Genomic DNA, 24,077 nt, shown 5'->3' on the forward strand with positions numbered 1-24,077 from the left:
TGGCCTTTTATGTTATAATTACAGTAGTCCTCTTCATGAACGGATCCCGTGACCACACACTTTTTATGGCCAGAATCCCTTGGCATTGACGAGCTGGTATTCAAAGGTACCTCTAAAGAAGGGCCACCCTTCTACTGCAACCAGGGGCCAGCATATTAGTGCAAAAATGTAAAATGTGCCCTTCACAAGCAGCCACATTTTATTGTGTGCAAAACCAATATTTAATTCATACGGTAAGGTAAGTGATCAGATTATCTTTGCTGACATCTGTTTCCCAATGTAAGATTTTCTTTATTGAAAGAAGTGTTGGCTAAAGTATGTGTACCAACCACTTAGGTTATTATATTTGTCTGCATAATTAAATTTTGTACTGAACAATTACCAACATAGAAATAAATAATTACAAAACATTAACATGTTATCACATACATGGAGAATTAATTCTTTAGAAGAAAAAGCACAAGTTATCTGACTTGACAACAATGGGGAGAGTTCAAGATTTCTTGCCAAAGATTGTATGTTGTCCAACAAACAGCATTGTGACAGATAAGCAGAATATTATGCAGCAGTGGGACTCCGGAGTAATGGAAGGAGAATTATTTTAAATGACAAGCAATGTATGTACCAAGATTTAAATGACTCTTTTGAATGGTTTTGCAGTGTGCATGCCAACAATACCCCACTTCTATTTTGCTCTTTAAGAACTATTATGTTGACTTGGAATAAGTCTTTTCTCAAGTCAAGAAGAACCTTTTAAAAATTAATGCTGCTTTTAAATGAAGATATTAAATGCTTTGAAGTCAGTTGTAGCTTTCCTTCACATACTTGTCACAAATATGGAACTCCTCTGGCAAGGCCACCTGTCTTTCCCAGTGCAGAAGGGGTTGTCATATAAGAGGGGTATCTCTGTACATGCCGGATCCTGTGATATTCAATAGCTTTGAATCACGTTCAGAGATTTCCAGTGAAAGATATTTTATCTACTGAATTGAATTTCAAAATTTGTCTCCAGTTATTCGTTGCATAAATCGAATACGTGTAAAAAAATTAATGCACTGAAACCATATTTCTTGACTAGCATTTGTGTGATGTGGGACAATATCACACAAATACTAGTCAAAACTAAAAATGTTTCAGTAGAAGGGGGGACGTGTTATTTCCCCTTATCAAATGTCTTTCCTACTGAATGTGACACATGTATTTATAGATACAATAGATTATAAGATACATAAAAGGATTTTAAGAGCAATCAACATTTTATATTTAACAGTTCATTAGGCATCTTTAAATTTTAGTGGTGGATACACATTCTGAAAATTCTAAACATTTCCAAATCTTTACAAAATAAATGTCAGATGTATATTCTTTACAAAACATTATTTTGAATCAACATTTGAGAATCGGCTTTATATATTCAGCAGCTTCAAAGACCGCTATGGTGGCCTAGTGGTTTGAGTGTCCACCTCGGATGCGGGAGGTTGCAGATGCAAGTCATATCAAAGACTTATAAAAATGGTACTAACAGCTGCCTCATTAGGCACTCAGCACTAAGAGGTTAGTGTTTGGACTGGTCGGCCTGGTGTCAGGATAATGTGACTGGGTGGGACATGATGCTACATGTCTGTAGCATGATGCCTCAGTACTAGACATCACTATAAACTGTCACACTGCAGACACTGTAGTGATACGACTGAAAAATTGTTAAAGCTACGTTAAAACTCCAAAACAAACACGCAACAGTTTTAAATTGCCTTGGATATTTTTCATTTCTAACTTGCATATTTGCATGTCAGAATTATTTATCACAAATAGAATTCAGTGTCTTTTATTAGTCTAAATGTCGGAATTTTAAAATTTTTACCTGATCGTCACTTTACTGTGAAATTGTTAAATCAAGTATTTGATGTGGGACTTTAGTAAAGATTTAGGTTATTGAAATAATTATATTTTGTGAGGTGATGTGGGACTTTAGTAAAGATTTAGGTTATTGAAATAATTCTATGGGCAAGGTGGAAAAAAAAACATACTAGCTTACATTGTTGTTGTAGGGTTTAATGCCATTTTTCAGCACACAATAGGCTATACATGGTGGCCAGTATTTATGGTGGAGGAAGAACATGGGAAAAGCCCAAAAAGAACCACCGACCCACGAGAAGCTACTGGCAAGCTTTCTCACATACCCACATTGTCCAAATCCGAGACTCGAACCCATGCAGAGTACTAGCTTATAAATATTTTTACTTCTAAATTAGTTTTCTTCTTTGAAATGGAGTATTGTATACATCAGACTGAACTGCATAGATCCAGATCTGTCATTGCTTATTGCACTAGCAGATCTGGGTCTATGTTGTTTGCAGTTGGATAGACTTGTACATTGTTTATATTACATATAGATAAATATGTATAATGTGTGTGTGTGTATAGGTATGTATGCATAAAGAATACAAATCATATGGTGAATAACAATAACTTGTTGCTGATACTGGAAAATATTTTTAGTGACCTAGAAATCGATGGGCCATAACGACGTTATTTTACGTAAATTTTTGTAAGCTATCCTGAATATTTCATTGTTATAGTAGTCATAGGCTATTAAGCAAATTTAGAGAATCATTTAAAAGAAAATGTATTGGCTGCAAAATTTAATTTTATTTGTGCATGGTTGTCTTTTTCTAGTCTTTTTGGTTTAAACCGCTTAGTTTCAATGTTCTAAGGCGGCGTATCCAGTAAGATTCCTTTTCTTTCCTGGTTTGGGAACTCCACTTGGGGTTGTGAGCAATTGCAATAAGTGTTATATCACTGAAAGTGTGGCCAGGGGAGGAGAAGCGTTCTGCGACCAGGCTTCTGTACAGCTTCTTTGTCATCCAATCAGATCTATAAAGGTTGATCCTTTTGTGTAACTTTTTCAGTTTCTCTGACATACTGAAGGTTACGATCTTACATGTGAGGAGATAAATCAAAGTGTTTTGCACGTTTTGTTTGGACCATGTATGTTTAGTTTTTCTCCAGTCATTGTATTAGAAAATGCCCTGGTCTCTATCATATGTTGACAGGTTTTGCACCTTTTATCACCACAGGGGCCAGATCGACTAGGGTGGTCTTGATTAGTGATTGGCATTAGTTTTGCCCTGACTAGGATGTCCTTGAGGTTTTTTTGGTCTCCAGTAGGCTACTACAGGTTTGTTAGAGAGGATTAACTTTAGTTTCCTTTAAATTGTCCTACATGTGTTTCATTTCTGTTAATAAGACATTTTTAGCAACTATATTAAAGTTAAAAAAGGGCACTTTTGTTTTGATGTCAGTCTGCTGGACACTGATTGTCTGGTTTTTTTCAGCAGACTTCTGCCCTCGTTCCTCAATCAGGAATGGACCCTTGGGTCATGGTATTCATGGTCTGTTGCAAACACAAAAATTAGATCTTCACGCATGAAAGAGAATTCACAGTAAAAACAGAAGACAGCACAGCTTGCTACACCAATGCAAACTGGAAACATTTTACCAGAAACAAACTGTTCCAACTACCCAACTTGTGATGCAATTACTTTCAGCTCCTTTTGGTAATAAAGGCTGAGCATCATAAACCCCTGTTGAGAGCATAGCTTACCTTTTGGGGCACAGTTAAAAAGTAATTTTGTGTTTGAATTTCAGGAAATAGTAGATGTAAGTGAATCAGGTCATATAAATGCAGCACTCGGTAATTTAGTCACTGCATGATTACTACTTGCCTTGATCAAAAGACAGACGTACATCTAGTCAGTAGTGCACAAGATTTGGTATGCATAAAACACTGATCCAATAAAAACAACGCTACAGATAAGACTGAAATGTCTAATAAAGTCACAATATACAGTATTCAAACAAAGGTACATAACCCTACAAGACTGCTCAAGAAGCAGACTTAAAAGTGTTGCTTAAACTCATTGATGGATCATGTAGGTCAAGTAACCGGCTTTTGATGTGACGATGTAACTGAAGCTTCAAATATAAGTTGTGATGATCCAAGATGGATCCATAAACTAATATTAATGATAACTGAACCAATGAAGAGATGGACATGCAGCAGATTAGGTCAACACTATATGCCCCGTTAAAGCTATGCAGAGATGGACATACACTTGGACAGATTATGGTAATATATGCCCATTTCAAGATGTGATGGAGAGATGGACATACACCATGACAAATTAGGTCAACATTATATGCCCCTTTAAAGGTATGATGCAGAGATAGACATACACCTGGACCAATTAGGTCAACAGTCTATGCCCCTTTAAAGGTATGATGGAGAAATGTACATATGCCTGGACCAATTAGGTCAACACAATATGCCACTTTAAAGGTATGATGCAGAGATGGACATACACCTGCACAAATTAGGTCAACAGTCTATGCCCCTTTAAAGGTATGATGGAGAAATGTACATATGCCCGGACCAATTAGGTCAACACAATATGCCCCTTTAAAGGTATGATGCAGAGATGGACATACACCTGCACAAATTAGGTCAACAGTCTATGCCCCTTTAAAGGTATGATAGAGAAATGTACATATGCCTCGACCAATTAGGTCAACACAATATGCCCCTTTAAAGGTATGATGCAGAGATGGACATAGACCTGCACAAATTAGGTCAACACTACATGCCCCTTTAAAGGTATGATGGAGAGATGGATATACACCTGGACCAATTAGGTCAACACTATATGCCCCTTTAAAGGTATGATGGAGAGATGGATATACACCTGGACCAATTAGGTCAACACTTTATGCCTCTTTGAGGGTATGATGGAGAGATGGACATATGCCTGGACAAATTAGGTCAACAATATCTGCCCCTCTGAAGGTATGATAGAGTGATGGACATGCACCTGGACAGACTGGCAACAGATTAGAACAACACTATATGCCCCTTTAAAGGTATGATGGAGAGATGGACATACACCTGGACAAATTAGGTCAACACTACATGCCCCCTGGAAAAGATGATGGAGAGAAGGACAGATTTACAAAAGGTTAGGTCAGCATCATTTGCACCTTTAATGTGGATTATAACCAAATGTTTTGAGTCTTCTGAAAGCAAAACAAGAAATTGATCTTGAGGTAACATGAAAAAGGATTATAAAATTACGACCTGATAGAGCTCACATAAATTTGAATCTTGTACTTTTCATTATACATTTTAAAAAATACATATGATACATATAATTTAAATTTAAATGCGAAGATCCTGCATATACACTGATAAAAAAACTGAAACACAAACTTTCATCTGTTAGACATATAGCAAGCTTTATATGAAAACTTTTAACTCAAATCTTTCCATGTTTATCTGAAAAGGTTAATCTTCCTATCAAGTTGTATTGCCCCAAAAAATAAAATTTTAAGCAATAAAGCAAACATTACAACTTTAACATGTTGTCTACATAGAGCAAACCTTAAATGCAAACTTTAACATCAAACCTTCCCCCATAAATTCGTCTTTGCCTGTCAAGGTTCTGATAACCCTATCTACACCTTGGCAGATGAGCTATATTGGTGCTTTGTCCATAAGACATCTATTGGATTTCATGTGTTGCCTCCCTTAGTTTGTAATGCCAACTAACCAACAGCTTGGTGCATTGTACGTCTGCCAAAATGGTAGCTGCAATTGACCTAAAATGATTTCTAAGTTTATGTTGCACTGAATGATTTGTCTTGTTTACTAAAGCAGATTGTAATTTCTATATATCTCATGATTCCTTTAAAGGTCAGTTTCCTGTATTTTCCTGCCTACTGTATTTATGTGACACACTTTTCATTAATTTTGTAGTTGCTACAAACCTCAATCCGAAAGACACAACAAAAACTGTTCCTAAATAATGCCCCGTTCAAATGAGACAGAACTATGAATCTCAGTTAAGGACTGAAAATGACATCTCCCACAAAGTGCTACCCTAAAAATTAATTCATTCAGTTTTAAAGGATTGTCGCTGGTCTTGATTGGAAAGGCTGTTTACAAACTTTCATCCTTAAATATCAATGCCTACCAAACTCGGAATATTTTTAACCTTCTCTAGATACCCATTAGTACAGCCCATAATGTATCAACCTTGGCAAGAGGTTTTTAAAATCTAATTTTACCTATAAAGTACATCACTAAGAAGGTTTGTAGTGTTAAATATATTTATAGTTGATTGGATAATTTAACATCAATTTGAATATCTTATTAGCTATAATGCCAGGAAATGGGATCAAGGTGATTGTCTGCAAAAGACAAGGAAGTCAACCCAGGCCAGTCTAGGCAAGTATTCAGGGTCCAACAAATCCCAAATCCAATAAATCCTGTGCCTGTAATGCTGTAGATGTTCTGATTATATGCCTCGTGCATTTTTTCCATGTTTTCATTTGCCCATGATAGTTAAAATTAGCTACAGATTAGTTATCATTTGTAATTTTATGTTGTAAAACCGTGCCTATTCAACATTAAAACTATTATATATTTTTAGAGTTAGCAGAGATGTGTGAAAGAAAGTATTTTATTATATGCCAACAATAATATTTCATAATATATCTGATGCAAATGTTCAATAAAATAACAACATTTAGAGAAATATCATTTCAATCATAAAATAATACTGCAAGAAGACATAATGCAAACATGACTATTGCATACTGCCTTGAATCCTTTTTGTAATGTGTTTACTTTCAAGTACAACTTGACTCAAACTCTAGTATATATATGAAATTTCCACAAATACAATTCATAAAGAATTCCTCAAATTTCAGCTTCAGAAATCATTGATTTGAAGATTCTAGTACCAAAAACGAACCAACATTCTGAAGAAGTAACTGAGTATGATAAAAAGATTTTAAAGAGAGCTGCCATGGTGGCCATATTAAACATCTGATCAGAATCATAAATAAGTCTTCTAATGACAATTCCATGTGACTATGATGTTCCGTTCATTATTAGCTACAAGGCTTTCAGCATGGTGGCCATATTGGACATGACATTTTATGGCAATGCAATCTTGTGCTAGCAGGTGGACATCATACAAAAGACTACAGATGACGGGCGACTGACAACAAGAAGCCATCCCAAGAGATCTTCTGGTTCTGGTTTATGACCAGTAGAGCCAAAAATATTTTAAAATCTAACTTATGCAAAAACAATCCATTGAATGAATTTTTAAAATCCCAGTGAACTACATTGTATATAATGATTACCTGAAATGAATTAATATGCATATAAATCTAAAATATATGACAGGAAAAATCTGTTTGAAAAGATTCTCTAGATATACTCCTAATGGAATGCTATTTCCTAAGAATTCAGGACATAGACAAAAAATATTATTTAGCTGTTCTACACAAACTACACGAGAGATCATTTGAAGCTAAAAAATACAAAACAACAAACTATAGACATGCAGTACAACAGGTTATTTTAGTTACAAAGCAGGTCTGGATATAGTACAACTGGTTATATTTAGTAACAGTCATTCTGGACATCAGTATAACATAATATGTTCGGTTCCAGAGCAACTCTGGATATATGGTATAACATTATGTTTAGTTACAATGCTACTCTGGACATACAGTATAACATGTTTACAGAGCCACTCTGGACATACAGTACATGTTATATTTAGTGGAAGCCACTCTGGACATACAGTACATGTTATATTTAGTGGAAGCTACTCTGGACATACAGTACGTGTTATATTTAGTGGAAGCCACTCTGGACATACAGTAGCATATTATGATTAGTTATAGAGTCACTCCAACATACAGTATAACGTGTTTAGTTACCAAGCCACTTCAGGAATTACAGTTTAATATGTGTTTACAGAGCCAGTAGCATGTTATGTTTAGTTATAGAGCCACTCTGATATACAGTATAACATTATGTTTAGTTACAGAGCCACTCTGATATACAGTATAATATTATGTTTAGTTATAGAGCCACTCTGATATACAGTATAACATTATGTTTAGTTCCAAAGCCACTCTGATATACAGTATAATATTATGTTCAGTTCCAGAGCCACTCTGACATACAGTATAACATTATGTTTACAGAGCCACTCTTGCATACATCATGTGTTTAGTTACAATGCCACTCTAAACATGCAGTATAACATCTAATGTTTAGTTACAATGCCACTCTGATATACAGCATAATATTATGTTCAGTTACAGAGCCACTCTGATATACAGTATAATATTATGTTTAGTTACAGAGCCACTCTTACATACATCATGTGTTTAGTTACAATGCCACTCTAAACATACAGTATAGCATCTAATGTTTAGTTACAGAACCACTCTGATATACAGTATATTATGTTCAGTTACAGAACCACTCTGATATACAGTATATTATGTTTAGTTACACAGCCACTCTGATGTACAGTAAGACATTATGTTTAGTTATAGAGCCACTCTGATATACAGTATCACATGTTCAGTTACAGAGCCACTCTGATATACAGTATGACATTATGTTCAGTTACAGAGCCACTTTGATATACAGTATGACATTATGCTCAGTTACAGAGCCACTCTTGACATACATCTTAACATGTGTTTAGTTACAATGCCACTCTGGACATACAGCAGCATGTTATGCTTAGTTATAGATCACTCCAACATACATTATAACATGTTTAGTTACTGAGCCACTACAGGAATTACAGTTTAACATGCTGTGTTTACAGGGCCACTCTGGATATATAGTAGCATGTTATGTTTAGTTATGGAGTCACTCCAACATACATTATAACATGTTTAGTACTGAGCCACTTCAGGAATTAAAGTTTAACATGTTTTGTTTACAGAGCCACTCTAGATATATAGTAGTTGTTGTTGCTGGGTTTAATGCCATTTTTCAGCACACGATAGGCTATACATGGCAGCCAGTATTAATGGTGGAGGAAGAACCCGGGAAAACCCCAGAAAGAACCACCGACCCACAAGAAGCTACTGGCAAGCTTTCTCACATACCCACTTAAGCTAGATATATTGTAGCATGTTATGTTTAGTTACAGATCACTCCAAAATACAGTATAACATGTTTAATTACTGAGCCACTTCAGTAATTAAAGTTTAACATGTGTTTACAGAGCCATTGGATATACAGTAGCATGTTATATTTAGTTACAGATCACTCCAACATACATTATAACATGTTTAGTTACTGAGCCACTTAAGGAATTACAGTTTAACATGTTGTGTTTACAGGGCCACTCTGGATATATAGTAGCATGTTATGTTTAGTTATTGAGTCACTTCAACATACATTATAACATCTTTAGTTACCAAGCCACTTCAGGAATTACAGTTTAACATGTGTTTACAGAGCCAGTAGCATGTTATAATTAGTTATAGATCACTCCAACATACAGTATAACATGTTTACAGAGCCACTCTGATATACAGTATGACATTATACATTATGGATAAAACCTGTATACATTTCATCAGCTTTATAATTTTCTTTTAAACACTTGTTAATGTGACTATTAAAATTGTACAAGAAATTATCTTTATCATTATTTAATAAGAAACAGAAGTTGCAACAACATCATTGTATGTCAGATCTTGCCCATATCAATACCATACACACAGGTAAAAGGTCAAATCGATGATATCTAAACATAATGATGACAATCGTTTACAGTTGTGCAGTGAGTGTCGATTTTACAAATACTGGCTAGCTTAAATGTTTATCAATTAAAGAACCATGTAAACATCTGTAAAAATGCAAGTAAAAGTTTATGTATTTTGTTTGAAAGACTAGGGTGTAAATAATACACATGATACAGTAAATCCAAATGAATTTAGCTGAGATAACTGGTTGTCCAAGTAATTTATGGGTTTAAACAAAATAAATTTCACACGCCTGCCAACCCTCAAAAGACCTCAGTAAGACAGTCTATAATTTTCCATATATTAAACCAATTGTCAAGTAATTTCCCAAGCAGCTATGGGCACATGACAGTACACAGCCATCTGGAATACAACTCCCACGTAAAGTAATTTAATGAGCAGCTCTGGACACTGGACAGTGTGAGACAATCTTTAGAGAGTCAACTGAAATACTCCAACTACCAATGAATGTGCCAAGCTGCTCTGAAAATGAGACCATATAAGTTGCCATTTACAGAATAACCTGGCATGCAACAGCAAAGTAATTTACTGAGCAAGTCTGGACCCAAGACAGGAAAGAGTCCTTATTTACAGAGATACTCTGGACATAAATCCAAATGTGGTGTCACACATGGCAAATGCTTAGTATATAACCAGTGATAATAAAGGCATTTGGTGGAAAGGGGATTCCATTTACAAATTCAAGGCAAAAGAGTGGAAGAAAAAAGAAAAATAAAGGTGCAGATTTAGTGCTTATTAGTGCTGACAAGTGAAAATGAATTATTTGTATGAGCTTGATCAAAAGAAATGGAAAACAAACTGGCAGAAAATGTGAACTTTCAATTAGGAGAGTGTTGTTAACAAATTTTCACTTGCCATTTTGAATTAGGTGTGTGAATGTATAATAGTAGAAACAGGGATTCAACTGTCAACCTAAACAGCATAGACCCCATTCTACTGTTGAGTTGGTGACAGCAGCTTGGATTCTATACCATTTGCAGCTAGGTGAATAATATTTCAAAGAAATACAGTACAGTGGTCCCCCCCCCCATAATGCTGCTCACATCATATTTAGCTTAAATAATGAGACTAAATAATGAGACTAAAACGATCCCAAAAATGGGATACACGACCATACCTGTGTTATATGAGAACCTTGTAGTGAGGACTATAGTATTTAGGGTGCATCATTTTCATTAAGAAGCAAACACGTATTACAAGAGTTCTGTGGAATGTGACATCTCCATTGTGGAGAGTGTTGTTGATGACACACGTGAGATGACTGAATTTCTGGGTACAAACTCTAAGCATATAGTAATATTGTATGAAAGTTTCAGTTGCATAAAGCAACTGATGCAGAAGATGAGTTTCATTTTCCTTGAATACAGAACTACAACGACTGATGTCATCATCATTGTCAGAAGAAAATTAATATCGACAATGACAGTAATGCCATCACCATCATCGGAAGAAATATTGAAAATGATAGTGATGTCATCAACACTGTCGAAGAAATATCGACAATGATAGCGATGCCATCACCATTGTCAATGCCATCACCATTGTCAGAAGACAATCTCAACAATGAGTGATGTCATCAGAAGAAGAAAATTAATACAATGACAATGATGTAATCACCACAATAAGAAAAAAAACGACAATAACACTGATGTCATCATGATCAGAAGAAGAAAATTATACTGACAATTACACTGATGCCATGTAAAAGAAAACAGGCAAGTAGCAATGGCACAACAGATGTCTGAAGCTAAAAGCCAGACAATACAGAATACTAAAAAAACAATGCTGGCATTCTGAAAGTGCGTGTGTGTGTGAGATTGTGTCTAATATGCTTCAAATGCAATCTCCATGCAGGAACAAAAAAACAAATTAGTCATAAAAGCATGGAAAGAAGGGTACAATGACTTATTTGTAACTGAAGTGAATTGTATTCCTTAAAATCAATATTCCACAAGGCTTCCACACTTTACTTTACATGCCACACTGCTCAAGATTTTATAAAAAATATAACCTGAATGCAAAATCTTATCAACACTGTAAAGGATTAAAAAAAAAAACTAAATTGTTATCACCCCTGTAATTGCCACCAAAAACATTAAATACAGGTCTTGCTACCTGCATATATACTTGTTTATAAGTTGAGTCAACTGCAAAAAGATTATCCCCGTCTACTTTAGCATACTGTGCTTTCATATCAGGGTCTATCTTGTTTGTTTTACTGACTACTCCTAAGCATTATGGGATGGAAGATCAGGGTCTGCACAGTTTACAGTTGGATTCATCTTATAAGTGAGTATACACTGTAGGACTGGTTTCTATACAGTAATCGGATTAGCCAGGTCCTCTATTAATGACAGACTGCTCAAGATCTACAGACTATAACAAAAATAATTTATTGTTCCCAAATATACTATTTTCATTAATGAAAAGAAAGGAATTTGACTGCTTTTCTTCTTTGTAATTATCAATTGACTGGTTCAGACATGGTGAAACATCCGTGACCTGACTGGCCCAGTCCCTCAAATGCTGCGTGGAATGATCATGTTGAGTTGGCATATTTCTGTTTCCCATGCTCATTTATGATGCATATGTGCTGAAAATATGAAAAAAAGTTCCTTTCTGACAACTACTAATACTGTTTTCATCACACATGCAATTCTTTCTCATGGTTAAACTAGTGTGATGTGAGCCATAATGAAATACTGGAGTTGGCCATGCTGCATGAGTATGGATTTTGAAGAAAATCATTAAAAAACTTACTGTAGAAACTTGGTACATAATTTATGTATTTAGGAACACATCGTGTGCAAGTACTGATAGTACTTGGTCTGCAGTGCATCAAGTATGCTGAAAAATCCCTTCAATCATAATCCAGCAAGCAACTGCACACAAAACCAAAGATTCCTATAAAACACGGGTCACCTCATTAGCTAATACAAGTATTTAGGAGAGAGAAAATAGATTATCTCCGATATAAAATGTGCTCTTCTGGTGACTGTTCTGTTCCTAATTGATTTATTATTTTAACTCTTTACCCACTTTTATGTACAAGTTGCCCCATTCCATCAATTCTTGTCTACTTGGATCTAGTTTTGAAAGAACACACTTCCAGTATGTCAGGCAGTAACTTCATATCTGATCAGTGGTAATTGTTTACCCTTGTATCGCATCGGATCAGTGGTGATTGTCTACCCTCGTATCATATCTAGTCAGTGGTGATTGTCTACCCTTGTATCATATCTGATCAGTTGTGATTGTCTACCCTTGTATCATATCCGATCAATTGTGATTGTCGAACCTTGACTAGAATAGATTAGTATCAACCCATACAACCAATCATAGTTGAATGTTGCCTATTTACTGCATGACACTGAAAATATCACATAGTTAACGGGTCATATGAAAATCAAAAAATCTTTTCAGCAACTTAATTACGTTAGGAATTCAGCACTAATGAATTAAACACATATTCTTGTAATTCAGTCTAATCTGAGTTATTTACATGTTAAATTAAGAAACAATTGAGTCAACAACTCTATATGATTGTCTCTTATTATTTACATTCTAACTGAATTACATCAAAAATCAATTTCACTGTGAAAAAAAACTGCTTCCTACAGTTTATTTTTAGAACAGTCCATACATTTAACTGAACAAGTTATTGCCCTTTGTACCTATCTTCAGTGCTAGATGAGAATTTTAGGCTTACAAAGTTTGAAAATAAGCAGTGAAAACAGCACCAACATTAATCTGATTCCAAAAATTTTTGCTACAAAATAAAGTTTACTCCAGATCCTCAATAACAGCATTTAATTACAATTAGATCAACAAGTTCAAGGGAGCATTCGGTCTTGTACCATGACTTCATTTTTTTTAACAACGCTGATCTCCTAGAAAGCAAATGGGTTTATTGTTGCAACCAATTATTTTCATTCTGGCTCAAGAAGCAGTAAAGCAAAGCAATTCATGGAATTTGTGATAACACTGTTCACTTTCATCATTTAGCAAACAGTAATGAAACTGGTGAATGGGATGAAACAAACACAGCATGTTTTAATTGGGGAACTGCCTTGTTATTACTCACCATGATCAATAAACAGATATATACATGTACCAGTAGAGTCAGTTTTGCACAATACACTGATACAAACATACAATTTTGAAAAAAGTCAATGAGGCATAAAATATAGATCACAGTGATCTACTTTTGGAATGATGGTTGTCACATACACCACTAAGGATCAACACAAAGCTACATCACTAGTGGTCACAATGCTTTAGAAAATGACCAACAAACATATTCAGTAAGGCCAGACACCTGCTATTTAACATGCACAAGTTAAATTTAGATGCATGTTCCCTTCCTACAAACCATAATAAAACCCTTAAACACAAACTTTAATACCTTGTCTGTACAGAGAAAACCAATAACACCGGCTTTAGTCTCAAATCTACACAGAGCAAACCATAAACACAATCTTTAACCTACTGTCTATACAGATCAAACCATAAACACAAAACGAGAGCCTGCTGTCTACAGAGAGCAACTACATAAAAAAACTTGAGCCATCTGTCTGCACAAAGCAACCATAAACACAAACTTTAGCCTGCATTCTACAGAGAGCAACCATAAACACAATCTTTAACCTACTGTCCATACAGAGCAAACCATAAACACAAAACGTGAGCCTGCTGTCAACACAGCACAACCATAAACACAAACTTTAGCCTGCTGTCTATACAGAGCCACCATAAACACAAACTGTAGCCTGCTGTCTACACTGAGCAACCATAAATACAAACTCTAACCAGCTGTCTACACAGAGCAAACCTTAAATGCAAACTTTTGGTCATAAATTTCACAAAATCAGTAAAATTGGGTAAAAAGGCATTAATTAAAGCCTGGTATATGCTAATGAACACACAACAATGAAATTTAAAGGCATAGTTCTATCTTACAAACAATGACCAAACCCTACACAGAGACTTTAACCTGCTGTGTATACCCTCTGATGCTAACACAAATGATGCTGGAGTCACAGCACAAGCTCTCCTCAACTTCATATAGGCAAGCTGTGTGTGTGTGATTTGGATTTTTAATGTAGCTCTAAAAAAAAATATCAGTCATATTGCTACATTGTCTGCAGTGCAAGTTTATGCCACAGATATGAAGCATCATTTCCCACCCAGTCACATTATCCTGACACCAGGCCTACCAGTCCTAACACTAACCTCTTAATTCTGAGTGCCAAGTATGGCAGCTGTTAGTACAATTATTATAAGTCTTTGGTATGACTCAGCCATGGTTTCGAACTCACAACCTCCTGCATCTGAGGTGGACGCTCTAACAACTAGGCCACAATGCAGTGTTTTTGTTTGGTAGAAAATTTATGAACCACAAATCTCTACTGTAACAAAGAACCCAAAAATTTAAACCAATAAAGATAACCCTAAACACCCTCACCAGAAGTTCTGTAACATTATGAGAGGAAAACATTTTGCAGATTGTCATGGAACAATTTTGCAGATTGTCATGGAAACAATCTCAATTTTGCTGCCCTACTGGTAATTCTTTTAAGGGTAAATGTCTTTGTTATAAATGTACTTATTTTCCCAGCTGTCAATTTTGTGGTTCTATGAAAGATGTTTTCAGTGGTAGTTAAAATGTATCAACAGAAAAATCATCATGAAGAGAGTATGTAAATCTGTGGTTTTCTAGCAAAAATGAAACCCTTTATGAAACTGAAACTCCATTTACAAACAGTTCTTATTTAGCTTACTGTTTAGAATTTCTTTGAAATAATGGTGAGATACATTCAAATATTGTGTTGTTCTTACATTAAGGTCTCTGAAGTACTCATTGTAATCCAATGCATATCCAACAACAAATGCATCTGGTATCTCAAATCCAACATCTGCAAAGATACAAAATAACATTGGCATGAAATATACTGTGATATAAAAGAACAAGAGTCCACTTTTTGGACTGAGGCATTCCTGGCTAACTAGAATCTCTCAAGCATCAAGTCCCTTTCTTTTGTCCTTGTCTTTTAACTACAGAGTATTTAACCATCTCAGAAATTCTTAAGAAACACCAATATACCAGGTTTTTCTTACATGTCTTTGTATTTATGCTCTTCCACATATATGTCAGTACAGCTTAAAAATATGTCATGAACTTTGACCTCAAACTTTTTACTGTCCTGTCCTTGCCCCATTCACTGTCTTGAATCACTTACATGCTAAGCTTCCTCTTGCAGGCAAGAAGGTGTAAACCTTGGCGTGATGTCATATGAGGTAACTACTATAGACAACCATTTTGCCAAGGATGCAGCCCATGATAATGTACCAGTTAACAGGATTGTGGACTTTTTAAAAGAGTGCATGTACAAATTGTAAATTGCATTTTAAGGATTCTGCCCTTGTTTCAATTGTGTTTGATTAGCATGCCCTGTTTTTGATACCTAACCTTCCAGCGATGTGCCATTAAATCCCACCTACACCACTGTGGACCAACTACACCTCATAAGACACCTGAAGCTTGACAACCAATAAACATCATTTTCATTTTGGACCAATTACAAATGATAAGACATTTTGCAGCTAAAACATTGTGTCAATATGACCATCCATTCAGGTGAAATAGTGATAAGATTTACAATATGGTTACCATGGTGCCCATACTGTATGTCAGTTCAGCACCATTTTTATTTTGGGACAAGAAACCATTAGCAGAAAACCCCATATCTTCAGGAGAATTAACAGTTACATCATACTGGATATCAAATTGGTCCCATTTTCATTTCAGACCAACTATATACCACAGGAAGTCCATTGGTGAAAAACCAACATCAGTAAAACCATTTTTTCAAGAGTATAGACACAATTTTCAAAAGTGATTGCCATTGTAACCATAATGGATGTCCATGAAGCAACATTTTTATTTAGATGCCAACATACCCTAGAATAATTATGCAAATGCAAAATTTCTTAGTGGTAGATTAGGATGGAGCAACAACTGCAAACTTGTTCTAATGGAAGGATGGATGATGGACAGTAGGCCATCGGATAAGAATGGTCTCAAAGCTTTCTGTTCATTTCTGTTGCCTTTTTCTGACAAAGCTGTTTATTTGTTATTCTATTTTTAGTAATGTGGCCATATTTGATCAAATTTGAAAAGCAGGATGCTTTCACTTGGTCAAATTATGCTGAGCAGTTTTGGAGAAGTTATTACAGGATTTTCCAATTTTAGTAATAGCGTCCATATATGATAATGGGTTGCCCTTTTAGTAGTACAACCTGAAAAGCCTTTAAAGTCAAGATCCTTTCTGTCAATTTTGATCTGTGTCATTTGAGCAGTATTTAAAGTTTTACTTAGTTTTAACAATTGTGGCCTCAGCATCATTTGTCAAAAAATATGTAAAGCAGTCTAGGCCAGGATGTTTTCCATAAAATTTTGTCAAATGATTTTTGAGAAGTCATTTTATCTATTTTTAGCAACAGTGGTCATCTTTGGTGACAGATCACCAACATTTGTTTAGAGGCATACCAATTGTTAATGAATGAACAGTGCACTGTACAAAACAGATATGTAAAATCCATATTCCAAGGTGGACCTTAATCCTTTCACACTCTTTCCATCATAGATTGGATGTCGTGGTCATTGTGGACTGTTCATGCCGTAACTCAAAGTGGATGGATTAAGTATCACTGTCCCAATTCAAAAGTCACAGCAATGTAATTATGCAAGAGTGGACTGGACAGCTACTACACTGTGCAAGTTACAGCACATACTCACGTATAAGCCCGTTCGTGTATAAGCCAACCCCCTAAACTGAACAGGTATAAACATTAAAAAGTGCATGACCCGTGTATAAGCCGACCTTTAATTCCAAGACATCTCAAGATGCACAAGGTAAGTTCTAAATGCATTTATTTAGGCAAAGTTATAGTTAAAAAAATTACTTGTATACTTATCTCAAGGTTGACACGCACGATTACTAAAAAGAAATGGTGTAAACTTGTTTGAAAAGAAATTTATTAATTTTCCGGGTTTTTTTATATTGCTTCTGCCTAATTTAGATTTGTGTATAATTTGACCGAATGATGACAAGTATTTAGCATTCGCGAGTTGAGATAACACTTCCTCTCCCTTTGGACTCGATTATTGTTTTGTTTATGCAATACTGAATTGGACATTTTATATCAGTGAACCGGTAATTATGTTTTTACTTTGCTTTGAAATATTGTAAATACCTAACTCATTAAAATGTAATCCCTGTATGACAACACAACAAACTATACGGTTTGATGCTAATACCGTAAAAGGTGAGTTGTATCTTGTTTTGATGTAAGCGACCTTACACCATACCTGTCAACTTTCACAATGGGAGGGGAAAAAAACCTGATTTTTGTGGTCGCTCCATGCCTACCTCCCAATTTCATATCTTCCGATTTTTGCAGAGAACTCCTGATTATTATATTATGTCTTCGATTTTCATTTCTTCTAAACAAAAAAAGTCCTACATGTTCTGCTGTTATCACCTGTTAATTATTGTTGTGACAAAATAATTACTTTACTATAAAGAATTCTCTTCTTTACTAAATAGAATGTTAAGTTTAAACATTATTCAGAAAAATTATTGACTTTTTTAACCTCTATAATAATACAAAAATTAAAAAAATAAACAAGCACAAAAAAGTAAACTACAACAATAAAATTGTCCACAATTAATTTCAATCCCAAGAATGATCACTATAAATGCTTAACTCTATCTGCTATAGCGCCAATCCCACAAAAGAATCTTACACAAGTGAACACCTGGCATTTTTATACCGTATATATCAATGTTAATTACCATCATTAAATTAAAAGGAATGAAAATACATACCACGCAGGAAATGTGTCCTTAAAAAACTAATTCAGAATACATGTTTTATAATAAACAATACTAAATACTTTACAAGTTGACAATAAGGGAATATGGTCAGACATACAAAGAGGGGAAAATATGTATGGTACCATGAAACTGGCTATTTTGGTACATTCAGTTCAACAAAATTGGGAATCCTTTATTTGCCAATCAATTGCTGGTGCTTGCATAACACACAATAGTGTAGCACGTGGTTTCTTTGAATTACGACAGCGGGCCAATCGTTTTAACAAAATAGTTGCATGGATAAGAATTAACTTTTAATTAGTTGCGCTGGCTTTCTTGCTTGTTTATTTAAGACTAATCTTTAGCTATTGTGCAGTTTGGCCACAGCTGACCAAAATATGAAAATAGGGCATGTCCTGAGGGAAAATAGGGCACGTCACAGGAAGAAATGGCAAGTCTTTTTGCGAATTTCATGCATATTGGATTAGGAAGATCAATCAATATTTAGTGAAAACAAGACTTTAAAAATGCCACGAAAAACATCTCAGTTTTAGGTCCCAATCTCTAATTTTTCTATTCAGTCTCCCTACTTGGCTTTTGAAAAGTTCATAGGTATGCCTTTGACCTCGTTTTACAAAACAGCGGTAATCGTGCTAATATTATAGAATAAAAGGCAATTACACGTCAATGTACTTGTATAATTACCAGTCAAAATTCCCTCCTATCACAAGCCAGTTTCAGGGTTTTAATGATTAACTGGCCTGTACTTCTGTCACAAAATGAAAGAAATTCACCAACTATCAACATAGGAGATGCTGAACCATCAAGCTTTCCATTGTGTGGAAAGATACGTTTGTTCAGCTAAAACACAAAACAAAAATTATTTGATGTTGATCTTAGTTGTGAACTATATGAGAATTTTAGCCTTTATTATTACCACTCTTTCTGACATGTAAATTATGATGGTTATGTGCCTTGTACAATTAAACATTCGTACCTTTTTAAAAATATTACCTCAATTTGTAGGATAGCTTATATCACTGAAAATGACTAGCTGAAATGTTATCTGGAAGAATGCAATTTGGTCGAAACAATGAATAAAGCAAAGTCTGCATCTATGTTCGGGAATAAGTAAGGATTTAAATGATGTTATGCTCGCTTTGCACTGTGTAAGTACTGTACATTATCGTTCAGCATGGTCTTCCTGGTAAACTCAGACTGCGAATTATGAAGTCTGTATTATCTTTATTTAATTTCATGTTAGAGAAATCAGAAAATATGCACATGCAAAACAATAACAAAATCAATCATAGTACTTTATAATAGTTTAAAGTTACTCTGTTTTTTTACATGCCTATGTCTTAGGACACGGATAAAATTATCGTTTCGTGTCCCAAGATTTACAGCCATTATAGCAGTCAACAAAAAGACCTAAAATTGTAAAGTTTAGACATTGGCCCGCAGATAAGCCGACCCCCCCTCCGCTTCTTCCAGGCCTTTATTTTTTCCTAAATTATTCGTTTTATATGTGAGTATATATGGCATGTTTCAGCTCAGCCACACTGCACAGTTCAGAATGCTCTAAGTTGTACACAATGCTGTTTAAAATTCAAAGTCTTTCCCACTAAAATGCATATGTATACAAGAATTTCATGAGATGAAAATAAAGTTCCAAGCAAAGAATCCTGGGACCATGAATGTACTTTACAAATATATAAAGTTTAGTAACAGCAATTTTAATGAGAGAGATATTTTGCTTTTAGGCAAACAAAAGGAAATAGAAATCACATGCTGTAAGTATAAGTTATTAAAATATAAAATGTGAGAAATTCTGTCATTTATTTTTTCCTTCCCCAAGTAACTCTGAAAGTGTTTGCTTAACATGTTCTCCAGAGTGAAACATGCACTGCGCTACCCAAAATATAACCTCTACTAGTCCAGCCTCTGTTTAGTACTTGTGGCACAATTATAAATCTATATGACACATTTCCTCAGGAATTAGACACGTTTTAACTTGTACCATAGACCTACTGTTTTTACGCTGACTCTGCAATGAATATGATGCTGTATTCTTTAACATCTTAAAAAATAAACTTAGGATCACTGGATTGGTCTTCTGATGAGTTTAATACAACCAAAATTATCATACTCTTAAATAATCAGTTTTTCTTAAGTATGGTGGGAACATACCCAAGAACGTTTTTTTTCTACATTATGTACATTCATTATCATGTATCCCTAGGTAGGTCACTGATAAATACCACAAAAAATGTTACCGCATTATAGTTTGTACAGGTAAAGGTATGAAATTGACACCTGCCATTGTCAGGTTTGCAGTATTAGGGTTTATCCCATTTGTTTGTGTCGAAATCACAACAGAGGTGAGATCTCTGTGATTTGTAAAGGTGAGCACCTTACACCACTCACCCATCTGGGGCCCCTAAGTGCAAGTAATCCACAAAACTTGGCCAGCTTACTCTAGAAAAAAGTTAGTCCGCAAAATCTGTTTTTTTCTTTCCACAATGACCCTGACCATTAACAGACCAAATTCATACCTTAAGTGCTAGACTCCAACACATTCTTGTCATGACAAATGGTCAATAACTGCAATTTCTGTGCAGAAACCACTGTCTTTCTTCAATCAATGCCCTTGACCTTTTTAAAATCCCCAAACCAAGTACAAGCCATCCATAAAGTTTGGTCTGATTTGGATTTCTAACGTAGATTTAAAAAATTTTCAGTCATATCGCTACAATGACTGCAGTGTAACAGTTTATAGTGATGTCTAGCACTGGGGCATCATGGCGTAGACATGTAGCATGATGTCCCACCCAGTCACACTATCCTGACACTAGGCTGACCAGTCCTAACACTAACCTCTTAATGCTGAGCACCAAGCGAGGCAGCTGTTAGTACCATTTTTGCAAGTCTTTGGTATGACTCAGCCGGAGATTGAACCCACAACCTCCCACATCCCAGGCGGACACTCTAACCACTAGGCCACCGGAGCAGCGAACAAAGTTTAGTAACTGCAGATGCTAGAAACACATGGATGGACAGATATTATCGCATAAAACGCTCTGCCTTATAGCAGGTATATAAAAACCAGAAACCACTTTTCTAGTAAAATTCATTTTTGCAACGTTGTTAAATCAATAAAATATAATAGCACCATATCATATTTGTAATTTTAGTAAATATATCATATTAGTAAATGGAAGATACAATTCCCATGAATTAATTATGCATTCATTTAAATAAACCCTATTTTGCATGATATTTATTGATCTGAAAAACAGCTTTGTAAACGCAATTTATTATTCATAAATTTTTAAAAAAAATAAGTTTCTGAAATTTTGTTTTGATCAGTAATTAATAAATTGATCATCAATCTTGGTACATTAATAAGGAACTACACAGTTATTCAATTAAAATGTCTAAATTTCTTTTAATTCTTTCTGGGACAGTATTCTAATGAGGTCATCATTGGTTGACCTAGATCAAAGGCACAGTTGGAAATAATTTACCATCATGCTAGTGAAAACCCGGGTCAAAGTGACTTACAATTGATACATTCAAATTGCTCTTGTCAAGATGATCCATATGACCATTGTCATGTGTGTAAGTGAAATAGGGTCCAAAATAACGAGGAACAAAAAATGAAACTGGCTGATAAGCATTTTTACCAGTAAAATTTGGCCCCGTACCAACTTTTTCCGTCCATGCTGGTACAAAGTACCGGAAGGTGCGCAACCCATTCAGAATCTCTGGTATAGTGGAAAACTGGTTCAAGAAACTGAGGGTATGAGAAATTGATGAAATTACAAAAGTAACTTAGTGTAAAAATTTGGTCACCGCACCCTGGTTTTCATATGGCTGAAATACCCTGAGATGCATCCACATACCAATTACCATATGTGTGGGTGACAAAGGGTCTAAGAGAGTGAATGGCTGCTAATACAAACTGACCTTGTCTGGATAGTCAGCTACAGATACATTTCATGACTGAGTGCATAACAAACAAATGAACATACAATGAACGTATAAACAAACAAACATGGATGTATGGGTGGAAGTGCAAAACGGCACATTCATTCCCAATTTGTTTACATAAAATACTTTGCAAAATGCATACAAATTTCATGCACATTTGAACCAAAGTGTTGGGACACAAACCTGTGACAGATTTGTTGCCTGATATGCATATTGTATGTATCAGCAGCAAATATGACAGCTGTGAAAAGACACCAAGATACATAGGCATTATTCGGCATCAAGAGCAAATGCAACAGCAATGAAAAGATACCAAGAAACACAGGCATTATTCGGCATCAACAGTAAATGTAACAGCTGTGAATAGACACCAAGATACACAGGCATTATTCGGCATCAACAGCAAATGTAACAGACGTGAAAAGACACCAAGATACACGGGCATTATTCAGCATCAACAGCAAATGTAACAGCTGTGAAAAGACACCAAGATACACAGATTTTATTCAGCATCAACAGCAAATGTAACAGCCATAAAAAGACACCAAGATACACAGGCATTATTTGGCATCAACAGCAAATGTAACAGCCATGAAAAGACATCAAGATACACGGGAAATTTTCGGCATCAACAGCAAATGTAACAGCTGTGAAAAGACACCAAGATACACAGGCATTATTCGGCATCAACAGCAAATGTAACAGCTGTGAAAAGACACCAAGATACACAGGCATTATTCTGCATCAACAGCAAATGTAACAGCTGTGAAAAGACACCAAGATACACAGGCATTATTCGGCATCAACAGCAAATGTAACAGCCGTGAAAAGACACCAAGATACACGGGCATTATTCAGCATCAACAGCAAATGTAACAGCTGTGAAAAGACACCAAGATACACAGGCATTATTTGGCATCAACAGCAAATGTAACAGCTGTGAAAAGACACCAAGATACACAGGCATTATTTGGCATCAACAGCAAATGTAACAGCCATGAAAAGACATCAAGATACACGGGCATTATTCGGCATCAACAGCAAATGTAACAGCTGTGAAAAGACACCAAGATACACGGGCATTATTCGGCATCAACAGCAAATGTAACAGCTGTGAAAAGACACCAAGATACACAGGCATTATTCGGCATCAACAGCAAATGTAACAGCTGTGAAAAGACATCAAGATACACAGGCATTATTCGGCATCAACAGCAAATGTAACAGCTGTGAAAAGACACCAAGATACACAGGCATTATTCGGCATCAACAGCAAATGTAACAGCTGTGAAAAGACACCAAGATACACAGGCATTATTCGGCATCAACAGCAAATGTAACAGCCATGAAAAGACACCATGACACAGGCATTATTCGGCATCAACAGCAAATGTAACAGCCATGAAAAGACACCAAGATACACAGGCATTATTCAGCATCAACAGCAAATGTAACAGCCGTGAAAAGACACCATGACACACAGGTACTCTTGTCTGCATTAACAGCTATGATACACTTCTATTTCTGTCTTCTATGTTGATGGATTACATTAAA

At 35.4% G+C, this 24,077-nt stretch overlaps 1 protein-coding gene across 2 annotated transcripts in view; it reads right to left on the bottom strand.

The window, feature by feature from the left end:
- Positions 1–5,018: 5,018 nt before the first annotated feature.
- LOC149776212 (hypoxanthine-guanine phosphoribosyltransferase-like) overlaps positions 5,019–24,077 on the bottom strand; it is a 51,275-nt gene continuing 32,216 nt past the window's right edge. For both annotated transcript variants that reach the window (XM_089942564.1, XM_089942565.1), the window contains 2 exons: positions 15,490–15,566; positions 5,019–12,244 (listed from right to left, as the gene is read on the bottom strand). In XM_089942564.1, the coding sequence (XP_089798690.1) occupies positions 12,191–12,244; positions 15,490–15,566 (131 nt within the window). In that variant the 3' untranslated portion in view covers positions 5,019–12,190. The remainder of the gene's footprint in view (positions 12,245–15,489; positions 15,567–24,077) is intronic.

This window comes from Sinohyriopsis cumingii, chromosome 18, assembly GCF_028554795.1.
Source record: "Sinohyriopsis cumingii isolate HCF-2022 chromosome 18, ASM2855479v2, whole genome shotgun sequence".
Lineage (NCBI taxonomy): Eukaryota > Metazoa > Mollusca > Bivalvia > Unionida > Unionidae > Sinohyriopsis > Sinohyriopsis cumingii.